Genomic DNA, 27925 nt, shown 5'->3' with positions numbered 1-27925 from the left:
TTTGATGCGAGACAATACAGGATTCCACTTCTTAGTAAGAGGAAACTCATTGACTCTGTTGATTAAATTATCCGCCAACCTAATTTCAATCGCCTCTTTATAGACACTTCCAAAAACCGGAAATGTTGGCAACTACCACAGTTTCATCAATTTTCGTACTGTGTCCCTCATTTAAGCAGTGTTCTGCTACTGCCGATTTTTCTGGCTGTTGTAGCCTCGTATAACGGCGATGTTCCACACACCTGTCATGCACTATGCGAATCGAACGGCTAACGTAAGCTTTCCCACATTGACACGGAATTTTGTACACTCCGAGTTTCCTAAGCCCCAAATCATCTTTCACAGAGCCGAGTAGTGCCCTTATCTTAGATGGTGGACGGAACACACTCTTAACGTTAAAATTCCTTAAAATCTCATGTGGGACTCATCAGCAGAAGCAGCATTTTCCTGAAGGTGGCGACCAGCTGGATCGCCGAAATATCGAGTCAAGTTGATTTTAGGATCCGCCAGCAATCCCGAAGAGACTTTCAAGACTTATTACGCCGAGAAAGCCTATGTAATCACAGTCTCATTACTTTATTGCCGCACCTTGTATATTAGGTGGCTGAGTAGAGTTGTAGAGAGCAGTTTACCTTGCGGCAGGGCAGGCTCTCCACCAGGTGCGGCGACGGCGGTGGCGGCGACGACGACGCCAGCGTCCTCGCTGCTCTTGTCGAACGGGTTGAAGCGCGACGGTTCTGCCGCCGAAGGGGCGGGCAGCGGGCTCTTGGGGGGCGGGGCCAGCTGCGGAGCCACCTCGTTTGACTCTGCACCCTTAGGCCTGGGAACAGACAAAACAGATCGCGTCACACCTAACAACCACTCCGCAAGAAACGTACAACTACTAAAATAATATCCTTAGCACAACTTGAGATATTTTGTCCTATACTGCCGAGCTTCACCTTGCATGCCCCAGAAGATCCATTATATTTGTCAATCCCAATCCTAACCATCCAGCCTTCTCTCACCCAACTACTTACTCATCCATCCCCCCCTCCCCCCACAGCCACCTGTACACTCCTCCACATCCTTCCCTCACCCAAATGTTCCCACTTCCATTCTTCCCTCACCAAAATGCTCGCGTTTCTATCCTTCCTTCGCCAAATTCCTCACTCTTGCTACCTTCCCTCGCTCACCCACTCGCTCTTCCAACCTTCTCTCACCAAACTGCTCACTTTTCTAACCTTCCAACCTTTCCTCACCCCTTCGTGCACCCTTCCATTCTTTCCTCACTCATTCTCTCAGTCATTGATCCTGCTCTCATCCAACTAACTACTCGTCCATTCGTCCCAGATGTAATCGCTCACTAATCAGCCTTCTCTCAACACATTCACTCCTTAGATGAGGTAATCTCCTCAGATACGAAAAATAAGCTATACTGCCGAGCTTCACCTTGCATGCCCCAGCAGATCCATTACATTTGTCAATCGCAGTCCTAACCATCCAGCCTTCTCTCACTCAACTACTCACTCATCCATTTTTCCCCCTCAGCCACCTGTACACTCCTCCAGTCTTCCCTCACCCAAATGTTCCCACTTCCATTCTTCCCTCACCAAAATGCTCGCGCTTCTGTCCTTCCTTCATCAAACTGCTCACTCTTGCAACCTTCCCTCGCTCAACCACTCGCTCTTCCAACCTTCTCTCACCAAATTGCTCACTTTTCCAACTCTTCCTCACCCCTTCGTGCACCCTTCCATTCTTTCCTCACCCATATCAATCCTTGATCCTTCTTTCATCCAACTAATCACTCATCCATTCTTCACATGTTGCATTTGAGAAATCTTTCACGCAGGAGGATCATACAAACATACCGCCGTGTGAGTATCGTACAGATTCCCGTATGGAGGACATACTGATAGACATCCCTGGGGTTGTGAAGCAGCTGAATGGGTTGAAAATAAGTAAATCGCCAGGTCCTGATGGGATTGTTTGGTTGGTTGGTTGGTTGGTTGGTTTGGGGGAAGAGATCAAACAGCGAGGTCATCGGTCTCATCGGATTAGGGAAGGATGGGGAAGGAAAGTCGGCCGTGCCCTTTGAAAGGAACCATCCCAGCATTTGCCTGGAGCGATTTAGGGAAATCACGGAAAACCTAAATCAGGATGGCCGGACGCGGGATTGAACCGTCGTCCTCCCGAATACGAGTCCAGTGTGCTACCACTGCGCCACCTCGCTCGGTCCCTGATGGGATTCCAATTCGGTTTTACATATAGTACTCTACTGCATTGGCTCCTTAGCTTGCATTTATCTCGAATCTCTTGCCCAACGTAAAGTCCCGAGCGATTGGAAAAAAGCGCAGGTGACGCCTGTATATAAGAAGCGTAGAAGGACGGATCCTCAAAATTACAGACCAATACCCTTAACATCGGTTTGTTGCAGGATTCTCGAACATATTCTCAGTTCGAATATAATGAATTTCATTGAGACAGAGAAGTTGCTGTCCATGCATCAGCACGGCTGTAGAAAGCATCGCTCCTGCGAAACGCAACTCGCCCTTTTTTCACATGATATCTTGCGAGCCATGGATGAAGGGTATCAGACGGATGCCACATTCCTTGACTTCCGGAAAGCGTTTGACTCGGTGCCCCACTGCAGACTCCTAAATAAGGTACGAGCATATGGGATTGGTTCCAAAATATGCGAGTGGCTCGAAGACTTCTTAAGTAATAGAAACCAGTACGTTGTCCTCGATGATGAGTGTTCATCGGAGGTGAGGGTATCATCTGGAGTGCCCCTGGGAAGTGTGGTAGGTCCGCTGTTGTTTTATATCTACATAAATAATCTTTTGGATAGGGTGGATAGCAATGTGCGGCTGTTTGCTGATGATGCTGTGGTGTACGGGAAGGTGTAGTCGTTGAGTGACTGTAGGGGGATACAAGATGACTTGGACAGGATTTGTGATTGGTGTAAAGAATGGCAACTAAATCTAAATACAGATAAATACAAATTAATGCAGATGAATAGGAAAAAGAACCCGTAATGTTTGAATACTCCATTGGTAGTGTAGCGCTTGACACAGTCACGTCGATTAAATATTTGGGCGTAATATTGCAGAGCGATATGAAGTGGGAAAATCAAGTAATGGCAGTTGAGGGGAAGGCGGAGGATAGTCGTCTTCGGTTCATTGGTAGAATTTTGGGAAGATGTGGTTCATCTGTAAAGGAGACCGCTTATGAAACACTAATACGACCTATTCTTGAGTACTGCTCGAGCGTTTGGGATCCGTATCAGGTCGGATTGAGGGAGGACATGGAAGCAATTCAGAGGCGGGCTGCTAGATTTGTTACTGCTAGGTTTGATCATCACGCGAGTGTTACGGAAATGCTTCAGGAACTCTGGTGGGAGTCTCTAGAGGAAAGGAGGCGTTCTTTTCGTGAATCGTTACTAAGGAAATTTAGAGAACCAGCATTTGAGGCTGACTGCAGTACAATTTTACTGCCGCCAACTTACATTTCGCGGAAAGACTACAAAGATAAGAGAGATGAGGGCTCGTACAGAGGCATATAGGCAGTCTTTTTTCCCTCGTTCTGTTTGGGAGTGGAACAGGGAGAGAAGATGCTAGTTGTGGTACGAGGTACCCTCCGCCACGCACCGTATGGTGGATTGTGGAGTATGTATGTAGATGTAATCGCTCACTAATCAGCCTTCCCTAACACATTCACTCCTTAGATGAGGTAATCCCCCCAGATACGAAAAATAATCTACTTGTTTTAGTGCTGTCTGGACCATAGATGCTGCAGACTAGGAGCATTCTGCCTTACCCTCTCTTGTAACTGTTCATCGACTGTTGTATACACATCACTTGTCCCCTCATCTGTCACCTTATCTCTCACTTTTCTTCCTTTATGGATTCGTCATTCACCAGTAATGTTCCCTGTGTGGTATCGATAGTTCCGATGCCACAGCGTAGGTACACGCTCGTAGGTTGGCAGTAAGAGCGGACGAACTACGCCGACCACAGCGCCCTCTAGCCGACGCTGTGGAGCTCAACGAGCGCCGCTCTGCTTTCTGCCCATTTCATCAAGAGCAGGCGGACTGGATACATCGCTTCAACTGCCGTGTGTAGGCTTGCTATTGAGACTTTGTACTACTTACGACGGGAATACGGCTTCGCACCTACGTGCTCATCATCGCAAAGTTATGTAACCATTTATTAACTTGGTTTTGCGTATAGTAAATGTGCTTCTACTTTACACGAAGTACGGAAGTGCTTTACCTCACCTGCTCATACTCGCTTCCATCATTCGGCCTATTTTGCAGATCACAGGAGCAGACCCACGCGCCGCCTTCCAGGCGGGATTCAGAACCCTGGATAAAACATTAGTCATCAAAATAAAAGAGCGCCCTGGTCGCTTTGGAGCACTGTAGGTGGTGTACAAAGGAGTTAGCATGTTTGGATGTAGGGATGACACCACGGATGAGACGGCCAAATTTCTTGTTGTATCGACCTGGGCAGTCCAACGGGTCTACAACCAACGTTATATGACTCGCAACCACGTAACGTGGGATAAGAACAGCGATCAGAAAATGACGCTAGCTGACAGGGACTGGACACAAGTGCAACACCTAGTGAATGCCGATTGGTTTCAAACCCAACAGGAATTGACACTGTCTGTGAATGTGGCTCCATTTCAATCAGCTTCACAGCGGACACTGCGAAGGGAATTGCGTACACTGGACGCTTGGACTCAGGTGCCTCACAAAAAGCAATTGCTCACAGTGGCATATACGAGGGTTGAACTTTAATAGTGTCAACTGTTTATTTACAGCTCGTGCAAAATAGACACGTGTTTCAAAGTTTTATTGACGTTCAAAGTTGTCACCCGCAATGTTGCCAGCGATGTGGAATTCGTAGGATACTCTTAGCGGTGCCAGTTGTGTTGACAGTTCGAACAGCATGGTCTATTGTCCGACGAATATGTAGCAGTTCTGAAGCGAATGCCGTGAAGTGTTTCCTTCAGTTTAGAAATCGAGGGCTTAAGTCAGGGGAGTGTAGTAGGTGGTATAGGACTTAGCAGCCCCATCAGTCAAACAAATCAGTAACAGCTTGCACTGTACAAGCTTGAGCATTGTCCTGCAAAATGATGGTCAGGTCCTGCAGAAAGTGTCACCACTTCTGTGTCTGAGTTGGTCGTAGGTTGTGTTCCAAAAATGAATAACAGAGAGACGGAAGTGATGACACTTTCTGCAGGACCTGACCATCATTTTGCAGGACAATGCTCAAGCTCGTACAGTGCAAGCTGTTACTGATTAGTTTGACTGATGGGGCTGCTAAGTGCTATACCACCTACTGCACTCTCCTGACTTACGCCCTCGTGAGTGCAACTCGATTCCTGAACTGAAGGAAACCATTCGCTTCAGAACTGCTATAAATTCGTCCGGCAGTTGGCCGCGTCGCTCGAACTGTCAACAGAACTCGCACTGCTAAGAGTATCCTGCAACTCCCACATCGCTGGCAACGGGTTATGCACAATGCTGGTGACTGCTTTGAAGGTCAGTAAAACTTTGAAACACGTACCTATTTTGTACTAGTTGTAAATAAATAATTGCCACTATTAAAGTTTCAACGCTCGTAGAACATCTCCAACGGCCAGAAGACGCAAGCTGGACAGTAGTTGAATGGAGGCGTGTATTTTGGTCCGATGAGTTGCGATTTTCTGCTGTTCAAATCTTGAAAGGCGACATATGCACAGTCAGTCCATGAAGCGTTTAGCCTGCAGTGCGAGGAGGGTGTATCTCAGGCCAGAGGTTGCTCTGTGACGCTTTGGGGTGTTTCTCACCTCGTGATACAGATCTGTCACGAACATGAACCAGGACGTGTATCCCAACGTTCTCAGTGAGCAGGTGTTGAATTTTCTACTACACCTTTGTGATGAGTATGCTGTGGACACTCCTGTCCTCTAAGATGACAACAGCAGTGTCTGCAGGGCTGCACACTTACACTCTTAGTTTGATGCACACTTGAGCACACTATTTGACTTCGACTGGGCCGCTAAATAGTTCTATCTTAATCTCATAGAAAATATCTGGGACTACTAGGAACAGCGAATGAAAGATTTAGTAAACTTCCCCACAATTTAATAGGTCGATCGCTAATCGTCAATTACTGACTTCAGCTTGATGTGGCACACATGAAAAAATTGTGGGATCTCTTCTTCACCGATTTGAAGTTATTCTCAAACGACTCCTAGTCATGATTTTTGTCTGATGTGCTTACCGCACCTTACCTCCAACCCCCTCCCCCAATTACACCCTCACATCCCTCCTGTGTCCCTTCCACTCAGACGCATTCCCCTGGAGCTCACGTACCTGATGAAGATGGAGAAGTCTGGAGCCTCGTCGCTGTCAGCCGAGCCGGTCCTGTTGAAGCGCGCGGGCGTGCCCTGAGGCGGGGGTGGCGGCTCACTGAGCGAGAGGAACGCGTCGAAGCTGTCCTCCGCGCCAAAGCCCGCCCCCGAGGCGTCGCCGCCGGCACTGGCGCCACCTCCGCCGCCCCCGCTGTCGCCCCACACTGCCAGCACACCAGACACACTCGTCGTAACGGCGCACCTTTTTTGCTGCAGCATCCTTGAATAAAATAATCTTGCTGTTCACATCGAGTCAGATTGGTGTTACAACTCGAGCTTTCGAAGGTTAACACCGTCCTTTTCATCAGGAGATTACTGCCTGGCAGGAGCGAAGCCTGATTCCTGTATAGTGGCGTTAAGGCTTGTGATGGCTGTGTGAGTGCCTTCAAAGGAATTCTACTAAAAATTGTAACTTCGCAGAGAAGAGGGGGTGGTCTACAGTCCCCTTCCGCGCCTCAACCGAAGTCCAGGTGAGGAGAATGGGAGGGGGGGAGGGGCATACCGACGCATTACCAATTTTCTGCATTTGTGCATGCGAATCCCGCCCTCCACATGTCATACCCAACATAATTTAGAAATCCATGTGATGTCACCTGGCCAATCACAAGCCTAAACGCCACTATAAAGGAACCAGACTTTTCTCCCTGTAGACAGTCGTCTCCTGACGAGGAAGATGGTGTTCGTCTTCGAAAATTCGAGTTTGAACTCCATTATGACGCAGTATGAACACTGAGAATTTTTTTACATTTGTTGTAGTTCACCAGCTGATTCGCTAAGTCGTCTTCGAGCCTTTACAAGAGTTATTAGTTGAGAGAAAGCAGCCACCTATACGGAGTTCCACTATGAAGCCCCTTTGCAGCTGTCAGGTAATGATAACGCTGCCTCACACGAGTGCGGGGCATCTCCGTGTCCTTTAGAGTGATCACTCAACATCTGACACTGCTCAGGCCTCATATACCCAACCAGGCCCGGCAATAACACTATACACGAACAGTACGAATGGAGTCTGGTGGTCATTCTACCTCTCTGAAGGAATCATGTATTTGGTGGCCGATGATCTGTACACCGTAACACTTATATCGATTAGAGGTAGGTTTATATTATGTAACTTTCTATCTCTAATTATGAAGTGTTTATTCTTTGTTAAGGTCATTGATTTGTGACAGGAAATTTAAAGTTTGTAATATACAGGGTGTTACAAAAAGGTACGGCTAAACTTTCAGGAAACATTCCTCACACACAAATAAAGAAAAGATGTTATGTGTACATGTGTCCGGAAACGCTTAATTTCCATGTTAGAGCTCATTTCTGTTTCGTCAGTATGTACTGTACTTCCTCGATTCACCGCCATGATTTCATACGCGATACTCTACCTGTGCTGCAAGAACATGTGCCTTTACAAGAACGACACAACATGTGGTTCATGCACGATGGAGCTCCTGCACATTTAAGTCGAAGTGTTCGTACGCTTCTCAACAACAGATTCGGTGACCGATGGATTGGTAGAGGTGGACCAATTCCATGGCCTCCACGCTCTCCTGACCTCAACCCTCTTGACTTTCATTTATGGGGGCATTTCAAAGCTCTTGTCTACGCAACCCCGGTACCAAATGTAGAGACTCTTCGTGCTCGTATTGTGGACGGCTGTGATACAATACTCCATTCTCCAGGGCTGCATCAGCGCATCCTTGCTAACGGAGGACATTTTGAACATTACCTGTAACAAAGTGTTTGAAGTCATGCTGGTACGTTCTGTTGCTGTGTGTTTCCATTCCATGATTAATGTTATTTGAAGAGAAGTAATAAAATTAGCTCTAAGCGTTTCCGTACACATGTCCACATAACGTATTTTCTTTCTTTGTGTGTGAGGAATGTTTCCTGAAAGTTTGGCCGTACCTTTTTGTAACACCCTGTATAATAGGAAGTATTCCAGACAGGTACATCCTAAACTTTAACGGCACGTTGTGTCATACTGCACGAGACGACAAAAGCCAGATTTAATGATTCGATGGCATGTGTCGTGCTGAATGTCACGATACCACATTACTTCACAACATGCATTATACTACATGACATCGGTACTGAACTTAAAGCACGAATACATCAAGATGTTTTGATTTCAATGTCTTTTAAGTTGCGGGTAAGTCCAAAAGCTAGTTCCCTTCTTTGGCATCCCTAACTCTGCCATTTTTTGTGGCGTGATAGGAGCATTTTTGAATCTGGTTATCATATGTCGCAATATAATGGGAGAATATGGAATGTGATAGGAATACGACGAGGAGGGGAGAATATGAAAGATTGGCATCCTGCCAACGTGGCGTCATTGAAGTGGTGGCTGAATGGTGCCACCCCCGACAAAGTGAGTCCGGCACTTACCGTCATCAGCACTGGTGTCCATTGCAGTGACCCCCATCCCGCCGCCGCCGCCACCTCCGAAGGGGTCGAAGGGGTCCTCCGCGGCGCCGCCGCCCCCGCCGCCCACCTGCACCAGCACGCTGTCCGGCTGTTGGGCGGCGCCGGCGCTCTCGAACTTGGCTGTGAAGGCGTCGAAGTCGTCCGCCGCTGCTGCTGCCGCCGCAGTGTCTGCGGCGAAGGGCGAGCCCGGGTTGTAGGCCTGCGGCTGCTGCGGCGCTGACGGCTGCCGGTCCGCCACCGCACCCCCCAGCATGTCGTCTCCGCCCCCGCCCCACTGGTCGCCGCCCCCACCAGCAGCCGGCGCCGCCGCCGGGGGCTCGGGGGACAGCTTCCCTGGAGCCGGTCCTACCGGATACAAATCCGTAGTCAGGGCAGCCGCAGCCTGGATACGTCATTACGAAGATGACCTCAGTGGTCAAGTTGAGCTTAGACACCGTGGTTTTTTTAGCCCCGTCCACTGCATCAGTGTTTAAGGATTGCTTACTAATGATTAGTTATCTTCTGTTATCTTTCTTATTATCTTTAATCATCCTGCTCTGGCAATTCGGTACCTCAGGAAAAATAATTTATTTACTTCAGGTTGCCCTCCACGGGGTGGGTGCACGCAACGACTGTGGTTATATTGGGTTACATAGAGCAGCAATCAGTCGTAGAATCAAGTTGCTTATAGTCAAAACGCAGATCAGATTTCGACCTGTGTTGCGTCATTATCAATGCTAAAACAAATACAAGAGTATATATTACAATGTGATTTACAAAAGTTATAAGTCCATCACATCGTTGTCTCTTAATGTTAACATTACATACCAGTGCGGAATTTTAGCAGTTGTTCGTGCTCAAGTGAATGCTTACACAGTTCAACCATTACTGTCGTAAAATTATATGTTGGTTTCACAGTACACATCGGTTTTGCGTATAGCGGCCTCTATGAGCTGCGCCTGAAGTTTACAGTTTTGACGACATTTTTTGTAATATTTATGTTGTATGGTAACCAAGTAGTAACATGAAATTATTATGAGCAAAACTATGTAAAATTACAATTCTTACTTTTTCTCATGTTTGTAATGTGCTAGATGTTTAAAATTACTATAGCACGTAACAGTGACATTTTACGCCTCATGGGCTAAAATTAATTATAAAACTGATATGGCTACGTAAAGTACGTTATGGAAAGTATTGCATATTTTGTCGTGTTGGCACCTGTCTTAACTTAATTAGTTGTTACTTTCATCCAACAGCAGCTTTCGAAATTTGGTGGTACAGAAGAATGTTGAAGATTTTATGGACAGATCGCGCCACTATTATTATTTATCGTATGGAAATACCCATGCAATTTACAGCTATATTTACACAATACAAAAGAAATATTTATACATAACAAAAGGAATGTACAAGAGTTATGGTCCCTAATTATATCACAAACTGATATCCAGAGAGTCTATCCGATCGAATGCTGTTGGTGAGGCGTTGGTTATGTCGTTCCAGCCTCCACTAAAACATCTATTGGAACATTCCTCTACAACGTGTTTAACAGACTGTTCTGCTGCTCCACAGTCGCACATCGGGGAGTCTTAGAGTACCATAGGCCTTAGTTCTTCCATGCCCACATCGCCTTCTGTTGAGTACACACCAGGTTCTTCTAGATAGTTGGAAGCTTGATGTGCATGTAGGCTCTTCGAGGCCACGGTGAAGTATGCTAGTGTCGTTTTTCCATTTCTCCTTCCACACATCTTCAGTCTTGAATGGCTCGGGTACTCGAGCTGTCCGGAATGGTTTTCTTGATTTGTGACGCGTGCAGGGTGGATTGAGCAGTATTTCCTGGGCGGGTAGCCTTTGGGGGAGCTTTTCGTTATTAATGTTTTCCCGTTCGCGGGCAGTTGCTTCTTGTCTCAAATGTGGTGGGGCGACGCTACTGAGAGCAGACAGCCAAGGTAGTGAGAAAGTACTGAACAGACTTGGATGAACAAGAAATTTCTGGTACAACTTGACCAGAAGAAGCGATCGGTTGATACGACACATTCTGAGACATCAAGAGATCATCAATTTAGTATTGGAGGGAAGTGTTAGGGGGTAAAAATCGTAGAGGGACACCAAGAGATGAATACAATAAGCAGAAGGATGTAGGTTGCAGTAGTTAATCGGAGATGAAGAGGATAGAGTAGCATGGAGAGCAGCATCTATCCAGTCTTCGGACTGGAGACCACAACAAAACAACAACATCCAATCTCGTCTGATTTTTCAGAGGAAAGAAATTATCTGATTCCATGCAACCCCCTCTATGGCCTTAACTCTGTCAATTTGTGTATAGTACCGGTTTGTCACGGTTTCTATTTGCGTGCTTTTTTTAAGTTTTACAATATTCTTTTCTTGCGAATTTTTCATCCATTTTCCGAATTTTAAATCAAGGACGATTCCTGTAAAGCGCATCACGCTAGTCTAGAACCTGGCCTTTATTGAACATAAATTATCGTTGTACGTCATAGTTTAGAAGTTTTAATATGTAGTCTCTTGAAGTACAGAACTACTGATAGCCTTTGGAGAGCTAGCCATGACAAAACACATCCATCTGGTGTCCAAGACGTATGAGACAGGCAAAATACCATCATATTTGAAAAATAATGTAATATTTACAATTCCAAAGAAAGCAGGTGAATTTCACCGAATTATGGAATGTAGTCCAATGAAATCAGGTGTTGCCGAGGGAAATACACTCCTGGAAATTGAAATAAGAACACCGTGAATTCATTGTCCCAGGAAGGGGAAACTTTATTGACACATTCCTGGGGTCAGATACATCACATGATCACACTGACAGAACCACAGGCACATAGACACAGGCAATAGAGCATGCACAATGTCGGCACTAGTACAGTGTATATACACCTTTCGCAGCAATGCAGGCTGCTATTCTCCCATGGAGACGATCGTAGAGATGCTGGATGTAGTCCTGTGGAACGGCTTGCCATGCCATTTCCACCTGGCGCCTCAGTTGGACCAGCGTTCGTGCTGGACGTGCAGACCGCGTGAGACGACGCTTCATCCAGTCCCAAACATGCTCAATGGGGGACAGATCCGGAGATCTTGCTGGCCAGGGTAGTTGACGTACACCTTCTAGAGCACGTTGGGTGGCACGGGATACATGCGGACGTGCATTGTCCTGTTGGAACAGCAAGTTCCCTTGCCGGTCTAGGAATGGTAGAACGATGGGTTCGATGATGGTTTGGATGTACCGTGCACTATTCAGTGTCTCCTCGACGATCACCAGTGGTGTACGGCCAGTGTAGGAGATCGCTCCCCACACCATGATGCCGGGTGTTGGCCCTGTGTGCATCGGTCGTATGCAGGCCTGATTGTGGCGCTCACCTGCACGGCGCCAAACACGCATACGACCATCATTGCCACCAAGGCAGAAGCGACTCTCATCGCTGAAGACGACACGTCTCCATTCGTCCCTCCATTCACGCCTGTCGCGACACCACTGGAGGCGGGCTGCACGATGTTGGGGCGTGAGCGGAAGACGGCCTAACGGTGTGCGGGACCGTAGCACAGCTTCATGGAGACGGTTGCGAATGGTCCTTGCCGATACCCCAGGAGCAACAGTGTCCCTAATTTGCTGGGAAGTGGCGGTGCGGTCCCCCACGGCACTGCGTAGGATCCTACGGTCTTGGCGTGCATCCGTGCGTCGCTGCGGTCCGGTCCCAGGTCGATGGGCACGTGCACCTTCCGCCGACCACTGGCGACAACATCGATGTACCGTGGAGACCTCACGCCCCACGTGTTGAGCAATTCGGCGGTACGTCCACCCGGCCTCCCGCATGCCCACTATACGCCCTCGCTCAAAGTCCGTCAACTGCACATACGGTTCACGTGCACGCTGTCGCGGCATGCTACCCGTGTTAAAGACTGCGATGGAGCTCCGTATGCCACGGCAAACTGGCTGACACTGACGGCGGCGGTGCACAAATGCTGCGCAGCTAGCGCCATTCGACGGCCAACACCACGGTTCCTGGTGTGTCCGCTGTGCCGTGCGTGTGATCATTGCTTGTACAGCCCTCTCGCAGTGTCCGGAGCAAGTATGGTGGGTCTGACACACCGGTGTCAATGTGTTCTTTTTTCCATTTCCAGGAGTGTAGATTAGGAAATCAGACTAAGTAGTAAATGAAATGAAATGTCGTGTGGCTAGGGCTCCCGTCGGGTAGACCGTTCGCCTGGTGCAGATCTTTCGAGTTGACGCCACTTCGGCGACCTGCGCGTCAATGGGGATGAAAAGATGATGATTAGGACAACACAACACCCAGTCCCTGAGCGGAGAAAATCTCCGACCCAGCCGGGAATCGAACCCGGGACCTTAGGATTGACATTCTGTCACGCTGACCACTCAGCTACCGGGGCCGGATACTTTAAGTAGTAGATGAGTTTTGCTATGTGGGCAGCAAAATAAATTGTGGTCCAAGTAGAGATGATATAAAATGGAGACTGACAATACGCCAGAACAGTGCTGACAGCGTTGCAGAAAAAGATAAGTTCGTTAGCACAGAATATAGATTTACGTGTCAGGAAGTATTTTCTGGAAGTACTTGTATTGACTGTAGTCACGTTTGAAAGTGAAAGATCAACGACAGACAGTTTACTCAAGAAGAGAATAGAAACTTTGGAAATGTGGTGTTACAGAAGAATGTTGAATATTAGATGCCTTCCTTGATCACGTAACTAATGAGGAGGTACTGAATAGAATTGGGGAGACAAGACGTTTGTGGCACAACTTGACTAAAAGAAGGGATCAGTTGATAACACATTCTGAGACATCAAGGAATCATCAATTCAACATTGGAGGGAAGAGTGTGTGTGTGGCCGGGGAGGGGGGGGGGGGAGGGGGGAGGGGGGGCGGTTTAAGGTCGTAGAGGGCGATCAAGAAGTCAATGTGAATACAGTAAGCAGATTCAGAAGGATTTAGATTGCAGTAGCTGTTCGGAGCTGAAGACGCTAGCACAGGATAGAGTAGCATGGACAGCTGCATCAAACCGGTTTTCGGACTGAAGTCGACAACAGCAATAACATCAACACGAACGTCCAGTCCTCTCTGTGGCCTTAATTCTGTGAGTTTATATATATAACCAGTTTGACTCGTTTTCGATTTCGGTTTTATTAAAAAAAATTAAATTACTTTACCTTTTGAGTTTTCCGTCCTTTCACTAAATTGTAAATTAAGCATGATTCCTGTAAAGCGCAACACGCTACTCTGGATCCTGACTTTTTTATAAATTTTCGTTGTATGTTATAGTTTAGAACTTTTCTTATCTTGAACCATTTTACATCCATTAACGTGCTGGTTTTCGTGGGCAACATTGACACTAATAATAATTTTCATGAATTTATATCGGTTTTAACACATTGTAAGGTATCATACAGCTTGCCCATCAGCCCAGCCATCGTGCTGCATGTCTGTCTATCCGTGGATGCGCATGCGTGCTCCACACGAACCTTTTCTACACGTCGCTGTCTGGCGCTTCCGCAGTTCCGTCTTGACACGCAACCTGTGAGTACACATCCATTGCGCGCTTGTGTTGGTTAAGTGCGACGTCCTGATTTTTGCCGAATGTTCAAGGCCCTTCCTTGCTAACTCTTAAAATAAATAGTTTTATACTGGATCATTTTGGGGTATGAACTACAATTTAAGAATGAATAACTGGGTCTTTACCATTACGTTTTTCAGTCCTTCTTAGGTAAAGAAGGGAACGTGAGCCGCTTAAATTTACATAACCTCATAGATGAGCATAAATGGTCGGTTTCTGATTATTTATTCGGTATATGGGGACCCTTCAGCTCACCAGACAGTGTGGCTAAAGGTGAGTGGAATTTATTACTACTTTACGTACCCGATATTTTTTATTAGTATTTTTTTCTATTTAGTTTTCGTCCTTTCTATACATCATCATGCGATTATGTTATTTTATGCTTGACATCCGCTACTTAGCGAAAAATTTTTGACTGTACGTTGGGTCATCCCATTCTCTTTTCTCCATCGGAAAGTGGTTTGCTTTGCGTTTTCATCCCGTATATGTCTTCGTCTTAGTTACTTTTCTTGCATTACACGAGTTTTTGTCAATTTGTATAGATTACACCTGATGATGCAGCTAAAATGCTCTGAAACCGGTCTTGTCTATAAATTAAGGTCTTTCAACTGAAGCGGTATTCTCAGAGGGGGACAAACGAGAACAATCCTTGAAAATTACCGTAGCAGAGTATTATCGAAAGATTTATCACAAAACCCTAAGACATTCTGGTCATACACAGTGTGGTCCACGAGGAAAAATACGTCAACACTGCATACTGTAATGCAATCAAGCCAATGATATAGCAAGAATCCTGTGATTCCAGAGGGGACTGATATCTTCGGTTAGAACTTCATATATGTCAATTTTCATAAAAACTAGTTATTTCATACTTAATCTGGATTACTAAATCCCCACAAAATTTACAACTGCAGTTGGTATCGCTTCGTGGCTCTCACCATCTGGGGACATTAGCGACACGTGTTCTTCAGTACCTTCAAGGCGAACACTGTCGTTAACAATTGCTGAATTATTTGTTGCCCGAATCCAGCGGTTTGCTGGCTCTGATGACCTTTTCGTAAATATTACGAATTTTTAGTAATTGTGTGACTGATTTTCTAACAGGCGACATACTTGTTTTATCGCTTGCAATTTATCCCAGTGTAGCATCGGACGTGAAACATCAATCACAGAAGAGTGTTAACTTTATTATATTGGCCCTCTTCGGTACCAATTTCGTCTTTTGCCACTGAAATTAGCACAACGCAGACGGCGCTGAGTTTGGCACTAAGATGCAGGATGATTTGCTTCAAGAAACTGATATAAAGCCAGACAATGGAGAATTTAGTGAAGGGGAAGATGTTCAAGAAGATAATACCGTGTGTACAGATGAAAGTGATGTAGCCTCAGAAGCTGAAGGAGGGAACTATAGCATAGCCTCCGGAAAAAAAGTAATGTAAATTAACTTATCGAGATTCATCAATAATGGAAGCGCTCTCTGCGCCCTTAGATGTGCAGTAATTACTATATCTGTATCGTAGTATATAAGAAAGGACACTTTGTTTCTTTGTCTTCTTCTTTGTCTTCCTGGTCTTGTTGCTTCTGATGTCCTATCTGACAGTCGTATAGAGATCACGGTCTGTAAATAATTAATATAATTATCTGTAGCGTTATTATCAATTATGTCATATATGCAATTATTTATGGTAGAATGTGTTTTTGTTGGTAGCAAAGAGTGCCTTCTCTGACCCATGATTCATTTACGTAATAATTAAATGTTGCCCTGGCGATTTTGTGTAAGTTAATCGTTGTAGCGACGCTTTTAATAGTCATTTCTTTCAAGACGTATTAAAGGAAATAATCGTAATAAATACAGAACGGCGTCCTGTAATATTTTCCATTTCATTTTTTAGGCCAAAGGTACAGTTTTATGAATAATAATTTTTATTAATGTATACGCTGCCATTGCGCAGAGGCAGCTATCTGGAGCATCAAGCCTCACAGAGAAAGAAATAATTAAGCAGTTTATATAACTGGTTTATCGCGTAACATAAATGAAAGATTCTTTTTTAAACCCATCGTAAGACGGATGTCTTCACGTTGGAATACGTATGGTACTTCTGGCGATACCGCCCTGATACAGAATTAGCCGTGGCTTTTAACCAACATTAAAGAGAATTTTTAATAAAACATTTTCATTTCCAATCATCAGAATAATTTTTTCATTCTCTCTTAAAAAAAGGTTACGCGATAAAACGAGGAACCCGATGAAGAATCTTTGGATGACTGCCGAAGAAAGCAAAAGGCACTCATTTTGTAAAGTACTGAGTCATAATATTTATAACAATGTGTAATTAACGCATACCTTAAATTATGACTTCTTTTTCCCGTAACATTTTGAGCAGAAAAATTGTCAATGTGGGTACGAAACAGGATAATTTGTACTTATTTTGTATGTGTAACGAACAATACACTGACGTGATGGGATAGTGATATGCACATATACAGATGACAGTAGTATCCCGCACACAACGTATAAAAATGCAGTGTTCTGGCGGAACTGTCATTTGTACTCAGCTGATCTGTGTGAAGAGATTTCCGATGTGATTATGGCCGCACGAAGGGAACTAACTCTGAGAATCTCGAGTTGGAGCTAGACGCACTGGACATTCCATTTCGGAAATCGGTAGGGAAATCTTGACTTCATAATTATTAGAACTTTTATACTAATTTGAATGGTTATTGTGGTGTCACCGCCAGACACCACACTTGCTAGGTGGTAGCCTTTAAATCGGCCGCGGTCCGCTAGTATACGTCGGACCCGCGTGTCGCCACTATCAGTGATTGCAGACCGAGCGCCGCCACACGGCAGGTCTAGAGAGACGTCCTAGCACTCGCCCCAGTTGTACAGCCGACTTTGCTAGCGATGGTTCACTGACAAATTACACTCTCATTTGCCGAGACGATAGTTAGCATAGCTTTCAGCTACGTCATTTGCTACGACCTAGCAAGGCGCCGTTATCAATTGCTATTTATCTTGTGATGCATGAACCGTCAGACCGATGTTCACCACTTATGGATTAAAGTTAAGTATTCCAGAAGCTACGTACTATTTTTGCTACTATAAAGACCTTGTCCTGTTCCAGACCTCACGCCATCCTGCGTGAGCTTAAACGCGTGCCCTTCGGCCTCCCGTCCTAGTGGATTGGCTGTCTTGCCAGTCCACAAAAGCTATTGGGTGATGTTATTCGAACTATCCTTGTCCTTGAAGGTGTAGATTTTTTTCCCAGCATTGTAGCACGGAGGGCTTGTTAGTTACCTGCGACATAGCCAAAATTCTATTGTACCGACACTGTTGAAATAATATTACTTTTACTTCTTTGATTTCAAATCTATCTGCTGATGGTAATGATAATGTGTTACACTAATAAAATTCGATTTTTCATAAAAAATTGGTAATTTTTTAGAAACGAGAAGCAAAATTTGGCAAGAAGTAAATAAAATACGAGGTTACATCTTAACAAGCAATGTTTCGACTCTTGAAGAGGTAGTTGTAGCATAATGGAGGTCATCGCATTTGTTCACATTTGTACGTTCTCGAATCACATTTATGTGATCACCGCATATGTTCAACGTCCATGTGCAATCATCATTCACACATGGTAGGTGGCAACACTAACAGCGGAAGATATATACGAGGGTTGGAACTTAAATAACTCGATATTAGCTTTCGGAGCAGTACGGGTATGCAGAGAACCTCGTGAATCCGTGGACACTGCATGCCAGCAGAAGGGGATTTTTCAAACTGGTGGAGGCTCTATAACGGTGGGAGGGGGGGGGGGAGGCGGGGGTGCGCGGTTTGTTTGATATGGGACCCCAGATATGTCTAGATACGACTGACAGGTGACACGTACGTAAGCATCCTGTCTGATCAGCTGCATCCATTCATGTCCATTGTGCATTCGGACGCACTTGGCCAGTTCCTGCAGGACAATGCGACACCCGACACATCCAGAATTGCTACAGAGTGGCTCTAGGGACACACTTCTGAGTTTAAACACTTCCGTTGACTACCAAAGTACCCAAGAATGAACATCATTGAGCGTATCTGGGATCCATTGCAACGTGCTGATCAGAAGAGACCTCCACCCCCTCGTACCCTTACGGAGTTCTGGACAGCCCTGCAGGATTCATGGCGTCATTTCCCTTCAGCACTACGTCAGTCTTTAATCGAGTCCGTGCCACCTCGTGTCGCGCCAATTGTGCGTCCTCGTGGGGGCCCTACACGATATTAGGCAGGTATACCAGTTGGGTCTTCAGTGTATAATTGAACACATGACTGTTGTTGTTGTGGTCTTCAGTCCTGAGACTGGTTTGATGCAGCCCTCCACGCTATCCTGTGCAAGCTTCTTCATCTCCCAGTACCTGCTGCAACCTACATCCTTCTGAATTTGCTTAGTGTATTCATCTCTTGGTCTCCCCCTACGATTTTTACCCTCCACGCTGCCCTCCAATACCAAATTGGTGATCCCTTGATGCCTCAGAACATGTCCTACCAACCGATCCCTTCTTCTGGTCAAGTTGTGCCACAAACTCCTCTTCTCCCCAATCCTATTACCTCCTCATTAGTTATGTGATCTACCCATCTAATCTTCAGCATTCTTCTGTAGCACCACATTTCGAAAGCTTCTATTCTCTTCTTGTCCAAAGTATTTACCGTCCATGTTTCACTTCCATACATGGCTACACTCCATACAAATACTTTCAGAAATGACTTCCTGACACTTAAATCTATACTCGATGTTAACAAATTTCTCTTCTTCAGAAACGCTTTCCTTGCCATTGCCAGTCTACATTTTATATCCTCTCTACTTCGACCATCATCAGTTATTTTGCTCCCCAAATAGCAAAACTCCTTTACTACTTTAAGTGTCTCATTTCCTAATCTAATTCCGGCAGCATCACCCGATTTAACTCGACTACGTTCCATTATCCTCGTTTTGCTTCTGTTGATGTTCATCTTATATCCTCCTTTCAAGACACTATCCATTCCTTTCAACTGCTCTTCCAAGTCCTTTGCTGTCTCTGACAGAATTAGAATGTCATCAGCGAACCTCAAAGTTTTTATCTCTTCTCCATGAATTTTAATACCTACTCCGAATTTTTCTTTTGTTTCCTTTACTGCTTGCTCAATATACAGATTGAATAACATCGGGGGGGGGGGGGGGGGGGGGAGGCTACGACCCTGTCTTACTCCCTTCCCAACCACTGCTTCCCTTTCGTGTCCCTCGACTCTTATAACTGCCATCTGGTTTCTGTACAACATGACTAGTTCTCTTATTTTTACATGCTTAGTTGGCATTTGTGGCTATCTTTAGGGGAGTCTTCTGAAGTGAAGACTTCTTGATGTTTAACACCTGGACTTGTATTCGTGACTCAGATTCTGCTGGAAAAACTAAAGGTTGCTGTTCTTTCCTTATTCGGGTCTACATATTCTGTGAACAATCATTTTCAACCATGAACCATATCAGGACCAAACTGAGAAATGGTCTTATTGCTTGTATTACCTAAAATTAAAAACAACATTCAAAACTCATTTACCCAAATATTTCAAGGAATGCGAGGTCACTGTCATGATTTAATTTTATGGATACCCTACAGTCTAATATTGTCCAAAAATACGGTTATTAAGTGAAATTTGTTACTCGATTTTACGGAGCATAGTGGAGTGTAAAACAATGTACGTTGAAGTTCTGAGAAAGGCATTCTGAGATTGACATACCGCTTGGATGAACCTAATGAAGCAGGCGAACCAAGTAAACAAGTAAGAGTTCATTGTTATTACTCTCTTCACGGAGGCTCTATTTATAATTGGTAGCGGAGAAGACCCGATCCTGGCCTACCTTAGCATTCATATCTCCTATCACCATTTTTATCATTTATTGGACACTGTCTATAAGCTTGCTCCAGTTCCTCATAGAAGACTCCTTTTCTTCTGCTGTCTTCTCCTCAATAGCGGCATGTGCATTTAGGAGACTAGCTAAAGAATTTCCCCTTTATTCGCATGTAACGTATCCCTGGACTTACTGCTTTAAATCCAGGAAAACATAGGGAGGGGTCGACCTCGGCGAATTTGTTTCGATTAGATTGAGGAGGTTCTTGAAAAAGCTAAGTTATAAATATCCTAATTAAAGTAAGGCGAGTGCACCTACCTACATACACTACCGGCAATTAAAATTGCTACACCACGAAGATGACGTGCTACAGACGCGAAATTTAACCGACAGGAGGAAGATGCTGTGATATGAAAATGATTAGCTTTTCAGAGCATTCACACAAGGTTGGCGCCGGTGGCGACACCTACAACGTGCTGACACGAGGAAAGTTTCCAACCGCTTTCTCATACACAAACAGCAGTTGACCGGCGTTGCCTGGTGAAACGTTGTTGTGATGCCTCGTGTGAGGAGGAGAAATGCGTACCATCACGTTTCCGACTTTGATAAAAGTCGGATTGTAGACTATCGCGATTGCGGTTTATCGTATTGCGAAATTACTGCTCGCGTTGGTCGAGATCCAATGACTGTTAGCAGAATATGGAATCGGTGGGTTCAGGAGGGTAATACGGAACGCCGTGCTGGGTCCCAACGGCCTCGTATCACTAGCAGTCGAGATGACAGGCATCTTATCCGCACGGCTGTAACGGATCGTGCAGCCACCTCTCGATCCCTGAGTCAAGAGATGGGGACGTTTGCAAGACAACAACCATCTGCACCAACAGTTCGACGACGTTAACAGCAGCATGGACTATCAGCTCGGACACCATGGCTGCGGTTACCCTTGACGCTGCATCACAGACAGGAGCGCCTGCGATGGTGTACTCAACGACGAATCTGGGTTCACGAATGGCAAAACGTCATTTTTTCGGATGAATCCAGGTTCTGTTTACAGCATCATGATGGTCGCATCCGTGTTTGGCGACATCGCGGTGAACGCACATTGGAAGCGTGTATTCGTCATCGCCATACTGGCGTATCACCCAGCGTGATGGTATGGGGTGCCATTGGTTACACGTCGCAGTCACCTCTTGTTCGCATTGACGGCACTTTGAACAGTGGACGTTAGATTTCAGATGGGTTACGACCCGTGGCTCTACCCTTCATTCGATCCCTGCGAAACCCTACATGACAGCAGGATAATGCACGACCGCATGTTTCAGTTCCTGTACGGGCCTTTCTGGACACAGAAAATGTTCGACTGGTGCCCTGGCCAGCACAGTCTCCAGATCTGTCACCAATAGAAAACGACTGGTCAATTGTGGCCGAGCAACTGGCTCGGCACAATACGCCAGTCACTACTCTTGATGAACTGTACACCTATACACGCCATCCAAGCTCTGTTTGGCTCAATGCCCAGGCGTATCAAGGCCGTTATTACGGCCAGAGTTGTTGTTCTGGGTACTGATTTCTCAGGATCTTTGCAACCAAATTGCGTGAAAATGTAATCACATTTGAGTTGTAGTATAATATATTTGTCCAATGAATACCAGTTTATCATCTGCATTTCGTCTTGGTGTAGCAATTTTAGTGGCCAGTGGTGTAGTTTTGATTTAAAAATCGGTATCTCAAAAGAGCTTTCAATCGTTGTGCCGTTGATATATGGCACTTTTGATTAACGAGTTTGCCGACCACAGGGTTAACCCACCACTTGCCCCAACACACGTCGATTTTTTGACATTATCGATCCTTTTCCTCTCTGAAAACAGGTTACGAGTAGAGGATGGTCTACTCACCTCCAAGGAAGTCGAAATCCGCCACTGGGTGGTCGCTCTCTGCAGCCGCGGGCGCCGTGGGGACCCCCGTGAAGTCCATCACGGCAGACGTGTCCTGCTGCTGCTGAAGTTCTTGGGCCGACGTCATCGGCTCCCCAAAGGCATCGCCCAGCAGGAGGTCTGCTGCTACGGGCGATGCGCCCCCGGAAGGCTGCCTGGGTGGCTGCTGCTGCTGCATCATCACGTCGACGTTGGCGGCAGTGGTGGCTGGGGCGGCGTCGAACAGACCCAGGATGTCCGAAGTGCTGGGCCGCGCTGGCGCCTGGTTCGTCTGCAGGCAAGAGTCTCTGCTGTGGCCACAGAGTCGATGGTTGGTAGGTTAAGGGAACAAACAGCGGGATGATCAGTCTGTCGTTACAGTGCTAGTCCATCTGAAGTTAGTGACGTCAGCTAGAAATTTGATCAAAGTGACAAGGGGAGACCACGACGGTTGGATCAAGGATTTATTTCAAACTTTGTACGCTTTTCGTAGTCTAAGTTGTAAGGCATTCTACTTAACAGATTTCGAAAAAAATCGTGGAAGACATTTTAAGTGTGATTGTGATGTACCGGTGCGTTGCGACCCTGAACACAAGCTGGCGACGGTCATGTGATGGCGTTGATGTTCCGTAATCGGTGGATCGCTGTATCGAGTCCTGTACAGCCTTTTCTTATTTATATTTATTCAACACTAGTAATTTACACTGAAGCGCCAAAGAATCTGGTATAGGCATGCGTATTCAAATACGGAGATATGTAAACAGGCAGAATACGGCGATGCGGTCGGCAACGCCTACAAAGACAAGTGTCTGGCGCAGTTGCCAGATCGGTTACTGCTTCTGGAATGGCAGCTTATCAAGCTTTGTGATTTTGAACGTGGTGTTACAGTCAACGCACGAGCGGTGTGATACAGTATCTCCGAAGTAACGATGAATCGGGGATTTTCCCGTACGAGTGTACCGTGAGTATCAGGAACCCGGTAACACATCAGATGTCCCACATCGCTGCGACCGGGAAAAGGTCCTCCAAGAACGGGACCAAACACAACAGAATCGTTCAACGTGACGGAAGTGTAACCCTACCGTAAATTGCTGCAGATTTCAATACCGGGCAATCAGCAAGTGTCAGAGGGCAAACCATTCAACGAAACATCATCGATTTGGGTTTTCGCAGCCGAAGGCCCACTCGTGTGCCCTTCATGATTGCGCGACACAAAGCTTTTAGGTCTCGCCTGGGCAAGTCGACACCGAGACTGGACCGTTGATGACTGAAAACATTTCAAATTGTATCGGACGTACGGGTACGGAGACAATCTCAAGAATCCATGGACCCTGCATGTTAAGCAGGGGACAGTTCAAGCTTGTGGAGGTTCTGTAATGTTGTTGGGCGTGTGCAGTTGCAGTGGTACGATTCCTACAGGTGACAGGTACGTAAGCATCCTGTAATCACCTGCACCCACTGATGTCCATTGTTCATTCCGACGGACTTTATCAATTCCAGCAAGACAATGCGACACTCCACATATCCAGAATTGCTCGAGGAACACTTTACTGACTTGAAACACTTCCGCTGGCCACCAAATTCCCCAGATATCAACATTATTGAGCATATCTAGGATGCCTTGCAACGTGCTGTTCAGAAGAGATCTCTACTTCCTCGTACTCTTACGGATTTATGGACAGCCCTGCGGGATCCATGGTGTCGGTTCCCTCCAGCACTAATTGCGACATTAGTCGAGTCCATGCCACGTCTTGTTGCGGCACTTCCGCGTGCTCGCCGTAGCCCTACACGATATTAGACAGGTGTACCAGTTTCTTTGGCTCTTCAGTGTTCCGAGTTGGCGCAGTGGCTAGCACAATGGACTCGCTTTCGGAGGACGGCGGTTCAAATCCGCGTTCGGCCATCCTGATTTAGGTTTTCCGTGATTTCCCTAAACCGCTTCAGGCGAATACCGGGATGGTTCCTTTGAAAGGGCACGACCGACTTCCTTCCCCATCTTTCTCTAACCCGATGGGACCAATGACCTTGCTGTTGGGTCAACTCGGCGAAATCAACCAATCCTTCAGTGTATCATGAAAATATGTATTTACATGAACTTTTATTCTGTTTCCAATGTTATTTCGCTGTTTACTAATTTTAATTATTACAACAAATATTATGCTACTTTTGTTTCTATGGGTAAGTTAAAAACTTTATCCAGCGCCTTCAGACTTGCTCATATTTTGTTGACAATAAACGAGAAACCGATTCTCGTGAGGATGCTATTAAAATACTTTGAATCGAACATCGTCAATCTGTGTATCGATTTTTACGAAAATCTTGCGGTAAGCACGGTTTGCATCCAAAGTGTGGGGAAGAAAGAGAAATTTTCCAAAATGTCAACGAGCTTTGTTTTTCCTTGGAATCACTGAAGATTCCTTGTGTATGCGCGAAAACTGTATTCATTCTATTTAATACATAACGCTTTATTGTGACCATGTCTGTGAGAAAAATGTCATACTGCAACTTGATATATCGAAACCACACCCGACGATTAATAGTATGTTACCCTCATATTCTGGCATATTATAATTCGTTGTATTATTCAATGAAGTTATTTACACCTTTATTTATCGATATTTGACTTGGACTTTCCAGGACATTCCCTAGTCCTTGAAACGCTTGTGTGCGTATCGAAGCGTCCAGGTGCAAAGCAGTTCTCGGAACCTTATCCGAATGGATGTACGATGCATTTTGGAAACCACATCAGGTATACATTAACAGGTAAATTTTATGCGTTTGGTCGTTTACTTGTTCATAAATATTTGTTGTCATAATAAAAATTATGCAAACGACCGGATAACATAGGGATTTCTGTAAAAGTTCATTCAAATTCACTTGCCTTTTCAACGTATTAGCTTTCCAATGTAATGCATGAAATAAAATGACTGGTACAAAATTATAAAGTTTTTCGTGGCCACTTGTTGACAAACTGCCTGTTGGCCCCAGTCTCGGGTTCTTCGGCTGATGTTCGTCTGATGATTGTTCTGACGTTGCGCCAGCACTAGTGGCTGGCATTGTCAAAGTTTCACCCTCCATTGCTGTTTGTCAAAATGAATGGTGTTGAAAATAAATTAAATAAAGGAAATCGATCTAGCGGTCCACCGATTACGGAGCTTGAACACTAACCACATGACCGCCGCCATGTCGCGTTCTGGATCGCATGCACTGGTACATCACTGAAGCGCACAACATCTCCTGCGATTTTCTCGAAATCTGAAAGTGCACAGCGTTTGAAGTAAACCAGTTATCTGAACGTCGTGGACTCCGCTTGTGAAATGATATGTAGGACTGGTAAAATTACTGGAATGCGTGTCAGAGAGCAGACGACAGTCCCCCAGGTCTCATCTGTGGTGAAGGAAATCCAGTATTCATTGAAAACTTAAATTCTTAACTAGCCATTTTGTTTATAGCCCTTTGTTGATAAAGACTTAGGAATTAAAAAATGTAACGATTTTTTCCTTCCTTATGCATTTTACACTTCACGGAAATGCTCATGGAACATGCACCTTTGTTGCAAAATACCAGGGCTGGGAATCGAACGCGTACTGCCCACTTGATAGACAAGCTTTCTTCCACAGAACCACGAATCCAATCGAAAGATACCACCGCTTCAGTGCATTAAAGATGCCTGGTAAACTTTAAAGTCTTTTTGTCCAGAATTTTCAAGTTCACTGCGTTCAAAGTTATGATCATAGGAAGTGACGATACGACAGCAGACGTGCACACAACCAAACAACGTGTACAGAAAACTAGGAACACAAACGATAGAATTACCATTCCCAACAGACTTCAATGAACCCGTGAATGAACTATTTGATACAGTGAATGTTAGCATTCTTTAAACTTGACAGTGTATAATAATTGTGCTATTTATGGGTGTGTATAATTATGTGTTGTTTATGGTTGTGTATAATAGCTATGTCCGCAGCTCGTTTACTTGCGGTAGATTTTCTCGCTTCCCGAGCACGGGGTCCCCGGTTCGATTCCCGGCGGGGTGGTGGTGGTGTGTCATCATCATCATCATCACCACCACGATCTCACCACGATCTCACCACGATACCATCATGATCTCATCATGATCATCATCATGACAACGGCAAACCACCTCCATTACGACCTTGCGTAGTACGGCGGTGCAAGTCACCTGCATCGTCAAGAAGCATGGGACTTCATTTCCATTTTCCATAATAATTATGTGTTATTTATGGTTGTTCAAAGCAGAGATCAGGCAGAAAAATACGTGACACTTTAGACATTTTGACATGTTTAGCCACCATATTCGGTAGCGGCAGTAGACGAACTAAGAGTTCGATGACCAGTGGGGTTGGCGCAGCAGCAGTCAGCACTTCGACGGCTCAACGAGCGAGCAATGCTTCCAAGAAGAACAACGACCAGCGCAGTTCCTACATCAGCGGTCAATGCTCCAGGAGCTGTCAGTATACTAAACTCTCATGCGTGACGTATCTGGCGATGCGGAGGAGGACAGGGAAATGCCCTACCGCGCCAGCATAGAGTTAAAACAAGGAAAGGCGGCACGTGTGTCGACATTGGTCACATTTCTGCCCAACGTGAGAAGCATAGATCGATGACCAAAGAGTCAGTCACCGCCATTAAAACTTCGCAACATTGGCAAAAACACCAAATAAATACCTCTGACAAACGGGCATGAGGGGGTCCTCTGAGGGGAAAAGGACAGACAAAGAAATAGATACATGTCCGAAAGAACAGACACCATTGATGACCTGCAGCCGTCTAGGACGACATTAGAATTATATATTAATACCTTCAGCTGCTGACGGGCGTTGATATATATCAACGGGGACAGGTGAAAATATTTATATAAGCATATAGTTCTGGCAATACCGGCCATGACCTCCTCCTCCACCTGTGCGGATGCACACATATTCCCCGAACTCTTACGGGACTTGGTAAGAATGTCTTCCACGAGTAATGAGTATGTTATGTAGGGACACTACGAATGTAGTGTGTGGACATATAAGGTGAGAATGTGGGTCTCGCGAGAGGCGTGCGCGAGATAGTCCTTGCAGTCTCAGTATCCTCTGTGCCCTCGGTGGATCAGATGGATTGAGCGTCTGTCATGTAAGCAGGACATCCCGGGTTCTAGTCCCGGTCGGGGCACACATTTTCACCTGTCGCCGTTGATATATATCAACGCCCGTCAGCAGCTGAAGGTATTGATATACAATTCTATGATAAAGAAATGTCGCCTGGACGGACGAACTGATGGTTAGTCAGCTTACGTCTTACTTCATTGGAACGTTTTCTTCTTTTTTTTTTTTTAGCCACTGTGCTGCTCGACAGAAGATGTCGAGATGTCGGCATCACGCCAATAGGTCAACGCGGAAGATACCATCCCAGATGTTACCAGAAAGAAGTTCGCGTGGCACTTACCCAGGTGGCCGGTGACGAAGGGACTGCGGTCTCACCAAGTGGGTCACCTCTGAACTTATAGTTTGATGAAATCCGCCAGAAGACGCCGAACCTGAGGGTCACTGATTCGCTTCCGGGGCGGAGCACTCTGCGCCATACCGTAGTCACTTCTTAATAACGCAACAAGCGAATTCACAAGGAGAAAACCGCGCCGCGCCGCGCCGAAGAGGATGACGGGCGCGGTACTGAAAGAAGAGCACGTCGCGTGGCCCTCCGCTGCAACTCGAGCTGTCGCCATGTCAGCAGTCACTGGAATCTGAAGCTGCGACTCGCC

At 45.7% G+C, this 27925-nt stretch overlaps 1 protein-coding gene across 1 annotated transcript in view; it reads right to left on the bottom strand.

Annotated features, from left to right (window-relative positions):
• LOC126209912 (uncharacterized) overlaps positions 1 to 27925 on the bottom strand; it is a 333249-nt gene that overhangs the window by 100321 nt on the left and 205003 nt on the right. Inside the window, exons 20-23 of the mRNA XM_049939032.1 lie at positions 22141 to 22450; positions 8761 to 9144; positions 6347 to 6548; positions 633 to 820 (exon numbers count right to left, since the gene is read on the bottom strand). Coding sequence (XP_049794989.1) covers positions 633 to 820; positions 6347 to 6548; positions 8761 to 9144; positions 22141 to 22450 — 1084 coding nt within the window. The remainder of the gene's footprint in view (positions 1 to 632; positions 821 to 6346; positions 6549 to 8760; positions 9145 to 22140; positions 22451 to 27925) is intronic.

The sequence above is a fragment of the Schistocerca nitens genome, chromosome 10 (genome assembly GCF_023898315.1).
Source record: "Schistocerca nitens isolate TAMUIC-IGC-003100 chromosome 10, iqSchNite1.1, whole genome shotgun sequence".
Taxonomy (NCBI): Eukaryota; Metazoa; Arthropoda; class Insecta; order Orthoptera; family Acrididae; genus Schistocerca; species Schistocerca nitens.
The sequence above is the reverse complement of the archived record's forward strand: the minus strand, read 5'-3'. Positions and strand labels throughout refer to the sequence as shown.